The 16934-nt window shown below is 51.8% G+C and overlaps 1 protein-coding gene across 1 annotated transcript; it reads right to left on the bottom strand.

Annotated features, from left to right (window-relative positions):
- Positions 1-1194: 1194 nt before the first annotated feature.
- Positions 1195-16551, bottom strand: rrad (Ras-related associated with diabetes). The gene is made up of 5 exons (XM_072517793.1): positions 16223-16551; positions 11570-11932; positions 7210-7283; positions 4530-4734; positions 1195-2906 (listed from the first exon to the last, which is right to left on the bottom strand). The coding sequence occupies exons 2-5, from the start codon at positions 11922-11924 to the stop codon at positions 2629-2631; spliced, it is 912 nt and encodes a 303-aa protein (XP_072373894.1). The 5' UTR covers positions 11925-11932; positions 16223-16551; the 3' UTR covers positions 1195-2628.
- Between the last annotated feature and the right edge of the window lie 383 nt (positions 16552-16934).

Genomic DNA, 16934 nt, shown 5'->3' with positions numbered 1-16934 from the left:
CGTCAAACGTTTTGGTGTCCGGCGCAGCTGGGTACGTAAGGCTCCTAATCACCCCAAACGTATGCGGCCCGCAGGCGGTGAGCAATATGACCACCTGGCGCTCGTTTTCAGTGATATTGTTTGCCCGGAAATAGTAACGCATCCGTTGTGCGTACTGGTTCCAGCTTTCCAGCGCAGCATCAAAAACATCCAAACGTCCATACAGAGGCATGGTATAATAGAAAACAACTTCCAACCTGTATCCAACAAAAATCCAGGGAGGTGGCTTCAGCAGTGTAGACAGCTATTCACTTTTACCTTCGTCGCCAGTTTTGTAAGGGCCACGAAGAATCCAGCACGAGTTTTAAGGATACAAAATAATAACGTTTATTTACTATAACAATATATACATAACAGTAGCAGTAACTTCCCTTGCTACCTTCTCCTTCCTGCTGGTTCCTGAACTGGCCAGCTTATTTATACCAGGAGTTTCTCCGCCCCCCTCATTGGGGAAGTTCATACTCCCATAGGATTGTGGGATAGTCATTAGTCCCCAGCCAATCGTAAGTAGGCAGGTTATAACAATGTTCTTTGTCCAACACTATGTACTCAAGACATCCTGATTGACACAACAGAGAACATCACAGGAGGGAGCTGGATTAACATACAGATGGCTGTGGTGAGTACTGATGTTGCATTGAGCGGAGAACTAGTTTCAGTAAATTCTCAGTATCGCAGAAAGCACACAGTGTTGCAAGGCTGAATACATTTTATTTTAATACAAAAACTGATATGTAAACATTTAGGAAATGATTTGAATAATAATACAGTGAGGAGCAAAGGAATCTGACCGGAACCTAGCAGTGAACCACACTGATAATGTATTATTGCTTGTTTAATGTTTTGTTTCCACGTGGACCTGTGATGATTATAAGTCTCACTCTGATGTATCTGTACAAGCCTGCGCACTCCACCAGTCTTCAAACACACCTGGAAACTCTTTGTGTCACGTTTCTCCGTTTAGAACTCAGCTCACTAAACCCACTAACCCCCTTGTGCGTCTCAAAATATTGGTGCTGATTAAGCCTTCAGCTGTTTTGTGAATCAGAAAATGGATGGCTGTTGAACTGTTTCTTTTAAATAAATTAAACATCCTGCCCACCAACTGGGCCCACCTCCGCCCCCCCCCCCCCCCCCCCCCCTTGAGCACCCTCACCCACTGAGAGCAAAATGGGGAAATCCTGGTTCCTGCACAGAACCTGCAACTTCAGCCGTGAAGCTGACAGATTTCTCAGCCTGCCAACCCCCTTTCCCCCCCCCTGGGATGTGGGTATCACTGGCATTTGTTGCCCATCCCTAATTGTCCTTGAACTCCGTGGTTTTTGAGACCATTTCAGAGTGAACCACATTGCTGTGGGTCTGGAGCCACATGTAGGCCAGACCAGGTAAGGACGGCTGATTTCCTCCCCTAAAGGACGTCAGTGAACCAGATGGATTCTTGCGGCGATCAACAATGGTGTCATGATCACCATCACTGAGACTACCTTTCAATTCCAAATTTATTAATTCTATTTGCATTCCACCAGCTGGAAGGGTGGGATTAGAACCCTTGTCCCCAGAGCACGTTGGATTACTAGTCCAGTCACATTACCACTGTGCCATTTTTGGATTCGCTTGGACACCAGTTCATTCCCGAATCTTTGACTCTTTTGACAGATTTTACTGGCCTGTTGGGGGAAGAGCTGGGTGAGTGGGGCTAAATGGGCAGCCCGCTGAAAGAACGACCCTGGTACGATGGGCCGGATGGCCTCTTTCCCCCATGGTATGATTCTGTGACACCGAGAAGATAGTGTCGCAACCTCAGGGCTACTGAATTAATTTAGACTCCTCGTGACCAACTATAAATAACTCGACTCTTGAATTCAGGGACCGATGCAGTGATCATTATCCGACCCTAGAAATTGTTAGCAAGCGTTATAAATTGAATGGAATAAACAACTTTTACCAATTACCCTGCAACAACCTGGTGGCAGCAATTGGGATATTGCGGCATCTTTCACAGGATCACTAGGAGAGTTTTGGATGAAGAGATCTTTTCAACCCATTGGTTCAGACCCTTGAGATCTATCAACCCGACCAACTCTCCACGACGGTATCCAATTTCCCTATCCCAGCATGCAAGTCTTCCTTAAAGGAGTGCATCGTCCTCGCCCTCAACCACCTCCATCGGGTGGCTACCTGTTGCTGTTGGGGCGGTTCAGAGGGGAAATGAGTCCATGAAAAGGATAAGACATGCCAGAGGGCAAGTTAAAATACGTTGGGTACATAACCTGAGGTGAGAGTGGCAGAGGCTGGCACTTATATTCTTGGTAGAGAGGTTATGATTCCAATATCCAAAGGTGAGATCCAGGTGTACAGATACAGTTAGTATCAGGTGTCAGACAGGATTGATGGCTGCAGTAAAGGCAGCATGCAGGAAATGCATTGCCTCATTCACTAGCAGGATTTCAAACTGCTTTTGCATAGTTCCCAATCATGTTTATTCTCCAAGCAATAACTGCCTTCATTCATTACCCACCAAAGGACAAACACATTTGAAAACGGTTGCACAGCAGCCAGGGTGACCAATTGTATTTTCTCAATCTAACTTCAAAGGACAGACAGATCGTGGCAGGACTTGGATTTCTGCTTGAAGGCCATCTTCTTGTTGTTCCTGGCCACGATGCGGCCTAGGAAACGCTTAGCCTTCTGCCCGATACTCTCCCGCCTCTTGGCACTCGCCAGCCGCCTCTCGTTGGCCTCCTTGCTGTCTCTGCGTAACCTGACCTGCCGGATGATGCCCTCGAAGAGGTCCCTGACATTGTGGTGGAGAGCGGCAGACGTCTCGATGAATTTGCAGTTGAAAACCACGGCACACGATCTCCCCTCTGCGGAGAGATTGGAGGATTGTGTTAGCATTCGAGGGGCAAGAGAGACTTTCATTCATATAGCACCTTTCATGACTCCAGGATATCCGAAAGTGCTTTACAGCTAATGAAATACGTTTAGAGTTATATCGAAAAGAGGGCGGACAATTTGTGCAGCTAGAGCCCGCAAGCAGAAATGTGGTCATGACTGGATAACCTGTTTTTAATGAGGTTGGGTGTGTCACAATTTGTGGATATTGTAGAGTACATAAAGGATTAATGTAACGTTACTACACTAGTCACTAGATGGTGCTATAGAACAACCATATAAATATCACCTGCCTCCTTGACTTCTGGGAGACACAGGAGAGAGTGGGAGAGAGCAAGAGAACTAGAGACAGAGTAGGTGTGAAATAGCTTAACTGATAGCATAAGTTTAATATTGTAGATGTGTAGTGTAATCTTTCCTTAACTAATTCCTCAGTAATTATGTTCGAATTTAATTGAGTGTAGTGTAATGAATTAGCTTTGTTTGTTAAACACTGCTTGCTGTTCTTTGTCAACACTACAACCTCACCATCCTGAAGAACAAAAACAAAGAACACAGCACGATGAGGGATAAATATTGCCCAGGACACCAGAGAGGACTTTTGGAACCTTATTCATACACCTGAGAAAGTAGACAGAAACTGCGTTTAACTTCTCATCTGACAGACAGCTCTGCTGACAGTGCTGCATTCCCCCATTACTGCACTAGTGCCCAGATTATATTCTCAAATCCCGAAACTGTGTCAGGTGACTGTCGTGACTGTCTGTGGCTTCTAGGAAGAGCTGGAAGCGCTGTTTAAACAGCTTCCAGTTGACGCCGAGATTTCCAGCGATTTGGAGCGGCTGCGGCGGGCTGATGGTGTCCATGGCGCAGGATTGCGGATCTCTGAAGAGGTGCAGGTAGGTCTCACAGTCGCTGGGGAGTTTCCAGTCCTGGTATCATGTTGTGTTGGGTGTTCCGATACACAAACGAACCAACACGGTTGTAGATGGTACAACTCTGTTTTATTGTTCTGTACAATAATAACTGTTAACTTCTGGCTGTGGTTCGTACTTTACCCGTTAACCTGTGGACCCAGCCCTTGCACTATCTTAGTGAGGCACTCAGCACATGGTGTATGTCTGAGTGGCACGCTGTGAGCTCTGTGCTCTGAGCTATCTCCTGGTAGAATGAGCAGGAACTGTGGTGTTCCCTGTTTTATAGTGCGTGTGCTCTCACTGGTGATTGGCTGTGATGTTGCATGTGTGTTGGTTGGTCCATCTACCTGTCCATCAGTCTGTGTGTGTGATTGCACCATGATATGTTAATATGGATATCATGACAGTGACCTACAGAGACATGGCTTTCACGAGGGTGACAGAAAGAAAAAGAGGTGGAGAAAGGGAAGGAAGCGATGGACAGACTTAGAGACACAGAGTAAAAGACCGAAAGAGTGATGGAGACAGACATAAAGAGAGACTCCCAATTATTCATGAGCGGATTCTATGCTCCCAGGGCCTTCCCATTTCGAACTCTTTCAAATTGAGAGTTGACTTTGTTTTGTTGCCAGCTCTGTTTTTGTGAACAGTGAGTGTAATGAGGCGATTCACACATACCTTCCACCGAGACCTCCCTGGACCGAACCAAGTCACTTTTGTTCCCGACCAGGATAATGGGAATGTCCTCCGCCTGTCTCACCCTCCTCAGCTGGATCCTCAGTTCTGAGGCTTTCTCAAAGCTGGCCCTGTCTGTTACTGAGTACACGATGATGTAGGCATCTCCCAGCTTCATACAGTGATCACTGATCCAATTGGTGTCATCCTTAAATGATGAATAAAGATACAGTTTATTCCCCTGATATTGATTAATACATCAGAGCCTTACGAACCGACAGAACTTCAGCGTAACATCTCATCTAAAAGATGACACCTCCGACAGTGCGGCACTCCCTCAGTACTGACCCTCTGACAGTGCAGCACTCCCTCAGTACTGACTCTGACAGTGCGGCACTACCTCAGTACTGACCCTCTGACAGTGCAGCACTCCCTCAGTACTGACCCTCTGACAGTGCAGCACTCCCTCAGTACTGACTCTCTGACAGTGCGGCACTCCCTCAGTACTGACTCTGACAGTGCAGCACTCCCTCAGTACTGACTCTGACAGTGCGGCACTACCTCAGTACTGACCCTCTGACAGTGCATCACTCCCTCAGTACTGACCCTCTGACAGTGCGGCACTCCCCCAGTACTGACCCTCTGACAGTGCGGCACTTTCTCAGTACTGACCCTTTGGCAGGGCAGCACTCCCTCAGTACTGACTCTGACAGTGCAGCACTCCCTCAGTACTGACCCTCTGACAGTGCAGCACTCCCTCAGTACTGACTCTCTGACAGTGCAGCACTCCCTCAGTACTGACCCTCTGACAGTGCGGCACTCCCCCAGTACTGACCCTCTGACAGTGCGGCACTCCCTCAGTACTGACCCTCTGACAGTGCAGCACTCACTCAGTACTGACCCCCTGACAGTGCGGCACTCCCTCAGTACTGACCCCCTGACAGTGCGACACTCCCTCAGTACTGACCCTCTGACAGTGCGGCACTCCCTCAGTACTGACCCCCTGACAGTGCGGCACTCCCTCAGTACTGACCCCCTGACAGTGCGACACTCCCTCAGTACTGACCCTCTGACAGTGCAACACTCCCTCAGTACTGACCCTCTGACAGTGCAACACTCCCTCAGTACTAGGGTTTTGCTGTTAAGTCTCTGGAGTAAAACTTGAACCCATAACCTATCTGACTCCGATGCGGCTGTGCTACCAGTGAGACAATAGCCGACTCTGTGACAAGCCAAGTGAATGGGGTTGCTGAGAGTCTCTCACCCTCCCTTCCATCAGCGTCCCGTGCTCATTATTGTTTTTGCTGTATCTATTTTCTATCAATGGGCAGCACCCCAATTGTGGACCCTAACCTTTGGTTCCAAAGTGTGTGTCTGTGTGTGTGTCTGTGTGTGTGTCGGTGTGGGTGTCTGTGTGGGTGTCTGTGTGTGTGTCTGTGTGTGTGTCGGTGTGGGTGTCTGTGTGTGTGTCTGTGTCGGTGTCTGTGTGTGTGTCTGTGTGTGTGTCTGTGTCGGTGTCTGTGTGTGTGTCTGTGTGTGTGTGTCGGTGTCTGTGTGTGTGTCTGTGTGTGTGTGTCGGTGTCGGTGTCGGCGTGGGTGTCTGTGTGTGTGTCTGTGTCGGTGTCTGTGTGTGTGTCGGTGTCTGTGTCGGTGTCGGTGTCGGTGTCTGTGTGTGTGTCGGTGTGGGTGTGGGTGTGGGTGTGGGTGTCGGTGTCTGTGTGGGTGTCTGTGTGGGTGTCTGTGTCTGTGTCTGTGTGGGTGTCTGTGTCTGTGTCGGTGTCGGTGTCTGTGTCTGTGTCTGTGTGGGTGTGGGTGTGGGTGTGGGTGTGGGTGTCTGTGTCTGTGTCGGTGTGGGTGTCTGTGTCTGTGTCGGTGTCGGTGTCGGTGTGGGTGTCTGTGTGGGTGTGGGTGTGGGTGTGGGTGTGGGTGTCTGTGTCTGTGTCGGTGTGGGTGTCTGTGTCTGTGTCGGTGTCGGTGTCGGTGTGGGTGTGGGTGTGGGTGTCTGTGTGGGTGTGGGTGTGGGTGTGGGTGTCTGTGTGGGTGTGGGTGTCTGTGTCTGTGTCTGTGTCTGTGTCGGTGTGGGTGTGGGTGTGGGTGTGGGTGTGGGTGTCTGTGTCTGTGTGGGTGTCTGGGTGGGTGTGGGTGTGGGTGTGGGTGTCTGTGTCTGTGTGGGTGTCTGGGTGGGTGTGGGTGTGGGTGTCTGTGTCGGTGTCGGTGTCGGTGTCTGTGTCTGTGTGGGTGTCTGGGTGGGTGTGGGTGTGGGTGTGGGTGTCTGTGTCGGTGTGGGTGTCTGTGTCGGTGTCGGTGTCGGTGTGGGTGTCTGTGTGGGTGTGGGTGTGGGTGTGGGTGTGGGTGTGGGTGTCTGTGTCTGTGTCTGTGTCGGTGTGGGTGTCTGTGTCTGTGTCTGTGTCTGTGTCGGTGTCGGTGTCTGTGTCGGTGTCGGTGTCGGTGTGGGTGTGGGTGTGGGTGTCTGTGTGGGTGTGGGTGTGGGTGTGGGTGTGGGTGTGGGTGTCTGTGTGTGTGTCTGTGTCTGTGTCTGTGTCTGTGTCTGTGTCGGTGTCGGTGTCGGTGTCGGTGTCGGTGTCGGTGCGACGCAGGGCCCCAGTCAGGGGTGCAAAAGGGGTGAAATTGGAAAATCACCCGTTTGTACTGAGACCAGAAACAATCATAGCAAAGGACCAACCTGCTCCCAGATATCGAACAGCAAAAGATTAGCTTCCTCCCCATCCACCATGATCGACCTGTCAAATGTGTCTCCTGAAAGGGAAGGTAGGGATCCACAATGAGCTTCATTTATCAAATCTTAGAACTGAAGGAGGCCATTCTGCCCATTGCATCTATACTGGCTCTTTACAAAGCTATCCAATTGGTCCCACTCCCTTCCTCGTCCCCCTTAGCCCTGCAAATTTCTCCTTGTCAAATATTTATCCAATTTGCTTTGGAATGTTCCTATTGAATCTGCTTCCAGCTCGGCCTTCCTGAGCACCAACAACTTGCCGTATTTACCCCCTCTGATTATTTGGATTATTTTAAAATCTGTGTCCTCTGGTTGTCACCTCTTCAGCTCCTGAAAACAGTTTCCCCTTACGCGATCAAAACTTCCCCATCATTTTGAGCATGTTATCTGGCTGAAGTTCTCAAAGACAAAACAAAAACCTTTTGCATCAGTGAAACAACACCAGGTCTGCCTTACATTCTCCGCTGGGAACGCGAGGAGTCACTTTGATTTAGCTCAGTCGATGCAATGAGGTAGAAAGATCCCAAAGGGAGGTCAGGATGAGGGGGGCCATTGGTCATCTTTCTTTTGGAATCCAAAAGGACTCTAAACGTTCTTCCCTCTCCCTCGAAGGTGGAAAGCAGTGGTGTAATCAGACAAAGTCAGCATGGATTCACAAAAGGAAAATCAAGCTTGACAAATCTACTGGAATTCTTTGAGGATGTAACTGGTAGAGTTGACCAGGGAGAACCGGTGGATGTGGTTTATTTAGACTTTCAGAAGGCTTTCGACAAGGTCTTGCATAGCACATTAATATGTAAAGTTAAAGTGCATGGGATTACGGGTAGTGTCTTGAGATGGATAGAAATCTGGTTAGCAGACAGGAAGCAAAGAGTTGGAATAAATGGGTCTTTTTCTGATTGGCAGGCAGTGACTAGTGGGGTACCGCAGGGATCTGTGCTAGGACCCCAACTGTTCACATTATATATTAATGATTTGGATGAGGGAACTAAATATATTATCTCTAAATTTGCAGATGATAGAAAGTTGGGTGGGATGGTGAGCTGTGAGGAGGATGCAGAGATGCTTCAGCGTGATTTTACAGACTGAGCGAGTGGGCATGTTTATGGCAGGTTCAGTGTAATGTGGAGAAATGCGAGATTATCCACTTCGGTAGCAAAAATAGGAAGGCAGATTATTATTTGAATGGATGTAAATTGAGAGAAGTGGATACTCAGCGAGACCTTGATGTCCTTGTGCATCAGTCACTGAAGGTAAGTGTGCAGGTACAGCAGGCAGGAAAGACAAATGGTATGTCGACCTTCGTAGCGAGAGGATTTGAGTATAGGAATAGAGATGATTTACTGCAATTGTATAGGGCAGTGATGAGGTCACACCTGGAGTATTGTGTCCAGTTTTGGTGTCCTTATCTGAGGAAGGATGTTCTTGCTATGGAGGGAGAGCAGCGAAGGTTTACCCGGCTGATTCCTGGGATAGCAGGACTGTCACATGAGGAGAGACAAGTCGGTTAGGATTATAGTCATTGGAGTTTAGAAGAGTGAGAGGGGATCTCATAGAAACTTACAAAATTCTAACAGGATTAGATGGGGTAGATTCAGAAGGAACGTTCCCGATGGGTGGGGGAGTCCAGAACAAGGGGTCATAGTTTGAGGATAAGGGGCAAAACTTTTAGGACTGAGGTGAGGAGAAATTTCTTCACCCAGAGAGCGGTGAACCTGTGGAAATCACTCCCACAGAAAGTAGTTGAGGCCAAAATGTTGTGTCATTTCATAAAGAATTAGATACAGGTCTTGGGGCTAAAGGGATCGGGGGGAGGTGGGATCAGGGTATTGAACTTGATGATCAGCTATGATCATACCGAATGGCGGAGCAGGCTCAAAGGGCCGAATGGCCTCCTCCAGTTTCTATTTGCTATGTTTCTGAAAGATTCCTGGATAACATGCCGATTCCCAGTTGGGAGTCCCTAACTTGCTGAAAGCTGACATCATGTCTTCTGCAGTGCCAGTGTGACGTGCCTCAGGGTGCTGGTTACTGCCAGGGCCTCCTGTGCGACTCAGGCAACGGGATCGAGCTGTTGGCAGCTTTTACAAGTTACTATTCCTGCCAAGTGAGCCTCCAGGGGCCCTTTCAGCCTAATGCATGAGTCTCTACTTTAACAAAATGAAAATCGCTTATTGTCACAAGTAGGCTTCAATGAAGTTACTGTGAAAAGCCCCTAGTCGCCACATTCCGGCGCCTGTTCGGGGAGGCTGTTATGGGAATTGAACTGTGCTGCTGGCCTGCCTTGGTCTGCTTTCAAAGCCAGCGATTTAGCCCTGTGCTAAACCAGCCCTTCTTGGGTGCAACTGAAGAGGTTGTGCTTAATTTTCCATTACTTATTATAGGTTAAGATGACTAATGTTTATCCGACGAGAAGGGAAATCATGATCTCAGGAGGGGGAATCTATTAATACCGTGAGCGAACTTCACAGATTGCTGACACAGGAGTCAGGAAATGGATCTGACACGGCCAATTTTAAACAATCAATAAAGTGTTCCCAATCCCTGACTGGCTGAGGGCAGATAGAAAGAGCTGCAATGGTCTCTGATAACACTGGGAAACTCGGGGAACAACACAATGTGCAGAGTGCTGGATAGTAACGAGATAGCAGAGAGAAGGAACTGACAAAGAAATATTTGCATTTACATAGCACCTTCTGCAACCCCAGGGTGCCCCAAAATGTTTCCCAGCCAACGGACTACATTTAAAGTGTACTCATTTTGTAATGTAGGAAACATAGCAATGTGTGCGCAGCAGGTTCCCACAGAACAGTGCTTCGAGAAATCATCACATGATCGGCTTTAGTGATGTTTATGGAATAATAATATTAGCACTCCCTCGGTACTGACCCTCTGACAGTGCAGCACGCTCTCGGACCTGACCCTCTGACAGTGCAGCACTCCCTCAGTACTGACACTCTGACAGTGCAGCACTCCCTCAGTACTGACCCTCTGACAGTGCAGCACTCCCTCAGTACTGACCCTCTGACAGTGCAGCACTCCCTCAGTACTGACCCTCTGACAGTGCAGCACTCCCTCAGTACTGACCCTCTGACAGTGCAGCACTCCCTCAGTACTGACCCTCTGACAGTGCAGCACTCCCTCAGTACTGACCCTCTGACAGTGCGGCACTCCCTCAGTACTGACACTCTGACAGTGCGGCACTCCCTCAGTACTGACCCTCTGACAGTGCAGCTCTCCCTCAGTACTGACCCTCTGACAGTGCGGCACTCCCTCAGTACTGACCCTCTGACAGTGCGGCACTCCCTCAGTACTGACCCTCTGACAGTGCAGCTCTCCCTCAGTACTGACCCTCTGACAGTGCGGCACTCCCTCAGTACTGACCCTCTGACAGTGCGGCACTCCCTCAGTACTGACCCTCTGACAGTGCAGCACTCCCTCAGGACTGACCCTCTGACAGTGCGGCACGCCCTCAGTACTGACCCTCTGACAGTGCGGCACTCCCTCAGTACTGACCCTCTGACAGTGCGGCACTCCCTCAGTACTGACCCTCTGACAGTGCAGCTCTCCCTCAGTACTGACCCTCTGACAGTGCGGCACTCCCTCAGTACTGACCCTCTAACAGTGCAGCACTCCCTCAGTACTGACCCTCTGACAGTGCAGCACTCCCTCAGGACTGACCCTCTGACAGTGCGGCACTCCCTCAGTACTGACCCTCTGACAGTGCGGCACTCCCTCAGTACTGACCCTCTGACAGTGCGGCACTCCCTCAGTACTGACCCTCTGACAGTGCAGCACTCCCTCAGTACTGACCCTCTGACAGTGCAGCACTCCCTCAGGACTGACCCTCTGACAGTGCAGCACTCCCTCAGTACTGACCCTCTGACAGTGCGGAGCTCCCTCAGTACTGACCCTCTGACAGTGCGGAACTGTAGTGTGAGCCTCGGTTTTATACTCAAGTTCCTGGAATAAAAGTTGAATTCACAAGCTGAGTGACAGCTGACACTTGCATGCAAGATGTAATAACAAACACAGGTTTATAAATCTCCATATTGTACTGTAAACTCTATTGCCAATCTTTTTCTTTCACACACATTCCCTCTATCCCAGTCTTTCAGTCTCAGAACCTCTTTCTCTATCTATCCCAGTCCCACTCTATCTCCCTCTCTGTCTCTCTACCTCCTATCTGCTCTCTGCTTCTCTCTCTCTCTTTATTTATCTATCCCAGTCTCTCTCTCGATCGCACTCTTCATTTGCCACTTCCTCCTTCTCTCCCTCTGCCCTACACAGCAACGGACAAACTCACCTCTTCCTTCAGTTTCATGCGACTCGTTTTCCTCGACCCCTCCGAAAATCCTGGCCAGGCTGGATTTCCCGACGCGGCGCTCCCCGAGGAGGACCACCTTGTACAGGCTGCTGTCAGAGCCGGTGGAGGTGACCGAGTCCGAGGAGCCGGAGGCCGAGCTGTCCCGCCGGGGCTGACCCGAGTTGTAGGAGGTGCAGCGCACCAGGTTGGACAGGGTCCCGGCCTGGAAGGAGGCGCACAGCTCCCGCTCATCCACAGGCATACTCCGGCGATGGAACTGCTGGTGAAGGTGCAGCGGCGTACTCCCCCGTCTCCTCTCCAAGGCCCTGGTCTTATCAGTCTTGTTCAGAGTCATCTTACCCCCTAGGACAGAGAGAGACAGGGAGAAAGAGACCGAGGGAAAGAGAGAGGAGACAGGGAAAGTTTATTGAAAAGGGACGTAAATAATAGAGAAAACATTGTCTTGGTCAATTCCTTTTGCTGAGACAGGCTTGGGAAAAGGGAGCTCAGACAGGAATTCTCCCGGGGGAAATATGCACCTGTGAACTCTCTTGATTTGGGTGTGCGGTTTGGGGTCAGTGGAGCAGACGTGAAGGGAAAATAAGGAAAACGGCAAAGAAAAAGACATCAGTGTCATCCTCACACAATCAGTCCTGAGGGAGTGCTGCACTGTCAGAGGGTCAGTACTGAGGGAGTGCCGCACTGTCAGAGGGTCAGTACTGAGGGAGTGCCGCACTGTCAGAGGGTCAGTACTGAGGGAGTGCTGCACTGTCAGAGGGTCAGTACTGAGGGAATGCTGCACTGTCAGAGGGTCAGTACTGAGGGAGTGCCGCACTGTCAGAGGGTCAGTACTGAGCGAGCGCCGCACTGTCAGTGGGTCAGTGCTGAGGGAGTGCTACACTGTCAGAGGGTCAGTACTGAGGGAGTGCCGCACTGTCAGAGGGTCAGTACTGAGGGAGTGCTGCACTGTCAGAGGGTCAGTACTGAGGGAGTGCTGCACTGTCAGAGGGTCAGTACTGAGGGAGCGCCGCACTGTCAGTGGGTCAGTACTGAGGGAGTGCTGCACTGTCAGAGGGTCAGTACTGAGGTAGTGCCGCACTGTCAGAGGGTCAGTACTGAGCGAGCGCCGCACTGTCAGTGGGTCAGTGCTGAGGGAGTGCTACACTGTCAGAGGGTCAGTACTGAGGTAGTGCTGCACTGTTAGAGGGTCAGTACTGAGGGAGTGCTGCACTGTGGGAGGGTCAGTACTGAGGGAATGCTGCACTGTCAGAGGGTCAGTACTGAGGGAGAGCTGCACTGTCAGAGGGTCAGTACTGAGGGAGTGCCGCACTGTCAGAGGGTCAGTACTGAGGGAGTGCTGCACTGTCAGAGGGTCAGTACTGAGGGAGTGCTGCACTGTCAGAGGGTCAGTACTGAGGGAGTGCCGCACTGTCAGAGGGTCAGTACTGAGGGAGTGCTGCACTGTCAGAGGGTCAGTACTGAGGGAGTGCTGCACTGTCAGAGGGTCAGTACTGAGGGAGTGCTGCACTGTCAAAGGGTCAGTACTGAGGAAGTGCTGCACTGTCAGAGGGTCAGTACTGAGGGAGTGCTGCACTGTCAGAGGGTCAGTACTGAGGGAGTGCTGCACTGTCAGAGGGTCAGTACTAAGGGAGTGCCGCATTGTCACGGGGTCAGTACTGAGGGAGTGCTGCACTGTCAGAGGGTCAGTACTGAGGGAGTGCTGCACTGTCAGAGGGTCAGTACTGAGGGAGTGCTGCATTGTCAGAGGGTCAGTACTGAGGGAGTGCCGCACTGTTAGAGGTCAGTACTGAGGGAGTGCCGCACTGTCAGAGGGTCAGTACTGAGGGAGTGCTGCACTGTCAGAGGGTCAGTACTAATGGAGTGCTGCACTGTCAGAGGGTCAGTACTGAGGGAGTGCTGCACTGTCAGAGGGTCAGTACTGAGGGAGTGCTGCACTGTCAGAGGGTCGGTACTGAGGGAGTGCTGCATTGTCAGAGGGTCAGTACTGAGGGAGTGCCGCACTGTTAGAGGTCAGTACTGAGGGAGTGCCGCACTGTCAGAGGGTCAGTACTGAGGGAGTGCTGCACTGTCAGAGGGTCAGTACTGAGGGACTGCTGCACTGTCAGAGGGTCAGTACTAATGGAGTGCTGCACTGTCAGAGGGTCAGTACTGAGGGAGCGCCGCACTGTCAGAGGGTCAGTACTGAGGGAGTGCTGCACTGTCAGAGGGTCAGTACTGAGGGAGTGCCGCACTGTCAGAGGGTCAGTAGTGAGGGAGTGCCGCACTTTCAGAGGGTCAGCACTGAGGGAGAGCTGCACTGTCAGAGAGTCAGTACTGAGGGAGTGCTGCACTGTCAGAGGGTCAGTACTGATGGAGTGCTGCACTGTCAGAGGGTCAGTACTGAGGGAGCGCCGCACTGTCAGAGGGTCAGCACTGAGGGAGAGCTGCACTGTCAGAGAGTCAGTACTGAGGGAGTGCTGCACTGTCAGAGGGTCAGTACTGATGGAGTGCTGCACTGTCAGAGGGTCAGTACTGAGGGAGCGCCGCACTGTCAGAGCGTCAGTACTGAGGGAGTGCTGCACTGTCAGAGGGTCAGTACTGAGGGAGTGCCGCACTGTCAGAGGATCAGTACTGAGGGAGTGCTGCACTGTCAGAGGGTCAGCACTGAGGGAGTGCTGCACTGTCAGAGGGTCAGTACTGAGGGAGCGCTGCACTGTCAGAGGGTCAGTACTGAGGGAGTGCTGCACTGTCAGAGGGTCAGTACTGAGGGAGTGCCGCACTGTCAGAGGATCAGTACTGAGGGAGTGCTGCACTGTCAGAGGGTCAGCACTGAGGGAGTGCTGCACTGTCAGAGGGTCAGTACTGAGGGAGCGCTGCACTGTCAGAGGGTCAGTACTGAGGGAGTGCTGCACTGTCAGAGGGTCAGTACTGAGGGAGCGCTGCACTGTCAGAGGGTCAGTACAGTGGGAGAGCTGCACTGTCAGAGGGTCAGTACTGAGGGAGCACTGCACTGTCAGAGGGTCAGTACTGAGGGAGAGCTGCACTGTCAGAGGGTCAGTACTGAGGGAGTGCTGCACTGTCAGAGGGTCAGTACTGAGGACTGTCAGAGGGTCAGTACTGAGGGAGTGTCGCACTGTCAGAGGGTCAGTACTGAGGGAGTGCTGCACTGTCAGAGGGTCAGTACTGAGGGAGTGCTGCACTGTCAGAGGGTCAGTACTGAGGGAGTGCTGCACTGTCAGAGGGTCAGTACTGAGGGAGTGCTGCACTGTCAGAGGGTCAGTACTGAGGGAGTGCCGCACTGTCAGAGCAGCACTGAGGGAGTGCTGCACTGTCAGAGGGTCAGTACTGAGGGAGTGTCGCACTGTCAGACGGTCAGTACTGAGGGAGTGTCGCACTGTCAGAGGGTCAGTACTGAGGGAGTGCTGCACTGTCAGAGGGTCAGTACTGAGGGAGTGCTGCACTGTCAGAGGGTCAGTACTGAGGGAGTGCCGCACTGTCAGAGCAGCACTGAGGGAGTGCTGCACTGTCAGAGGGTCAGTACTGAGGGAGTGTCGCACTGTCAGAGGGTCAGTACTGAGGGAGTGTCGCACTGTCAGAGGGTCAGTACTGAGGGAGTGCTGCACGGTCAGAGGGTCAGTACTGAGGGAGTGCTGCACTGTCAGAGGGTCAGTACTGAGGGAGTGTCGCACTGTCAGAGGGTCAGTACTGAGGGAGTGCTGCACGGTCAGAGGGTCAGTACTGAGGGAGTGCTGCACTGTCAGAGGGTCAGTACTGAGGGAGTGCTGCTCTGTCAGAGGGTCAGTACTGAGGGAGTGCTGCACTGTCAGAGGGTCAGTACTGAGGGAGTGCTGCACTGTCAGAGAGTCAGTACTGAGGGAGTGCTGCTCTGTCAGAGGGTCAGTACTGAGGGAGTGCTGCTCTGTCAGAGGGTCAGTACTGAGGGAGTGCTGCACTGTCAGAGGGTCAGTACTGAGGGAGTGCTGCACTGTCAGAGGGTCAGTACTGAGGGAGTGCAGCACTGTCAGAGGGTCAGTACTGAGGGAGTGCCGCACTGTCAGAGCAGCACTGAGGGAGTGCTGCACTGTCAGAGGGTCAGTACTGAGGGAGTGTCGCACTGTCAGAGGGTCAGTACTGAGGGAGTGCTGCACTGTCAGAGGGTCAGTACTGAGGGAGTGCTGCACTGTCAGAGGGTCAGCACATTTCCAGCACCATCACAAAGTGAGGGTGAGGCTGTGTAATAAAAACTCTGCAACATTTTCAATCAGTGTGTCTCCAATTGCAGATTGGAACAATAAATGTGTTCATCACATTCTCCAAAATAAAATAAAGATTGGGGATTGGTGAAGGTCTGAGAGCGAGTTTGCCGAAGATGTTTCGGGTTTCGGGCAAGACTCAGCTTGAAGTGAAATGTAGTCACCGTCCCGGACAGTCAGTTCCCTCCGTCCCGGTTCTCACTTTGTCCCGCTCAACGGGGGACGTGGTTCGAGACACAAGGCTGCACAGAACGATCCCAGTAATTCTCCTGCTGGCCATGATTCCTGAAGCAGTGCCTCCCTTTCCCCTGCCCTCCCCAATCGCTGCCCCTGCCCCCCGGACATTGCCCACTCACCCTGCCAGGGTAAAGGCAGCGGAGCCTGTGCTGAAAATCCCTACCTTGTGTGCTGCTGCAGGTAGACAGTGCTGCCTGTGGACGGTGCTCTGTGTCCTCTCTCCTCTGCGCTCTCTGTGGACGGTGCTCTCTGTCCTCTCTCCTCTGTGTCCTCTCTCCTCTGCGCTCTCTGTGGACGGTGCTCTGTGTCCTCTCTCCTCTGCGCTCTCTGTGGACGGTGCTCTCTGTCCTCTCTCCTCTGTGTCCTCTCTCCTCTGCGCTCTCTGTGGACGGTCCTCTCTCCTCTGTGTCCTCTCTCCTCTGCGCTCTCTGTGGACGGTGCTCTCTGTCCTCTCTCCTCTCTGTCCTCTCCTCTCTCTGCTCTCTCCCTCTCTCTGCTTTGACTGTGTGCTGGCCCCTCGCTCCAGCCTCTATTTATAATCCACTCTCAGTTAAATCAGTCCCTGACATCACCCAAATTGGATTACAATCCAAACCCAGGATAGTTTTCATTCAGCAGCTGAGCGTGACTGAGACACGGCGCAGAGTTTGGGAGCAGTCTCTCTGCCCCCCCCCCCCCCCCGCCCCCAATCTCCTTATTTCACCCAAAGTTGTCCTTTACACAACATTTGTGACATTTCTGAATAAACCTCCACCTGGGTCCCGGGCCAGACTCCAGCTAGCTGCTGGGATTGTCTGGCTGTCTCTGACTGGCTGTCTGGCTGACTGTCTGTCTGGCTACCTGACTGCTTGGCTATCTGTCTAGCTGTCTGTCTG

This window comes from Scyliorhinus torazame, chromosome 10, assembly GCF_047496885.1.
Source record: "Scyliorhinus torazame isolate Kashiwa2021f chromosome 10, sScyTor2.1, whole genome shotgun sequence".
Lineage (NCBI taxonomy): Eukaryota > Metazoa > Chordata > Chondrichthyes > Carcharhiniformes > Scyliorhinidae > Scyliorhinus > Scyliorhinus torazame.
This window is presented reverse-complemented; position numbering and strand designations above follow the sequence as displayed.

Coding starts and splice junctions, on each gene's coding strand:
- rrad (XM_072517793.1), bottom strand. CDS start 11,924: ATGACTCTGAACAAGACTGATAAGACCAGGGCCTTGGAGAGGAGACGG. Junction 7,284..11,569: donor GCATGAAACTGAAGGAAGAG/GTGAGTTTGTCC, acceptor CTTCCCTTTCAG/GAGACACATTTGACAGGTCG. Junction 4,735..7,209: donor TGTTCGATATCTGGGAGCAG/GTTGGTCCTTTG, acceptor TCATCATTTAAG/GATGACACCAATTGGATCAG.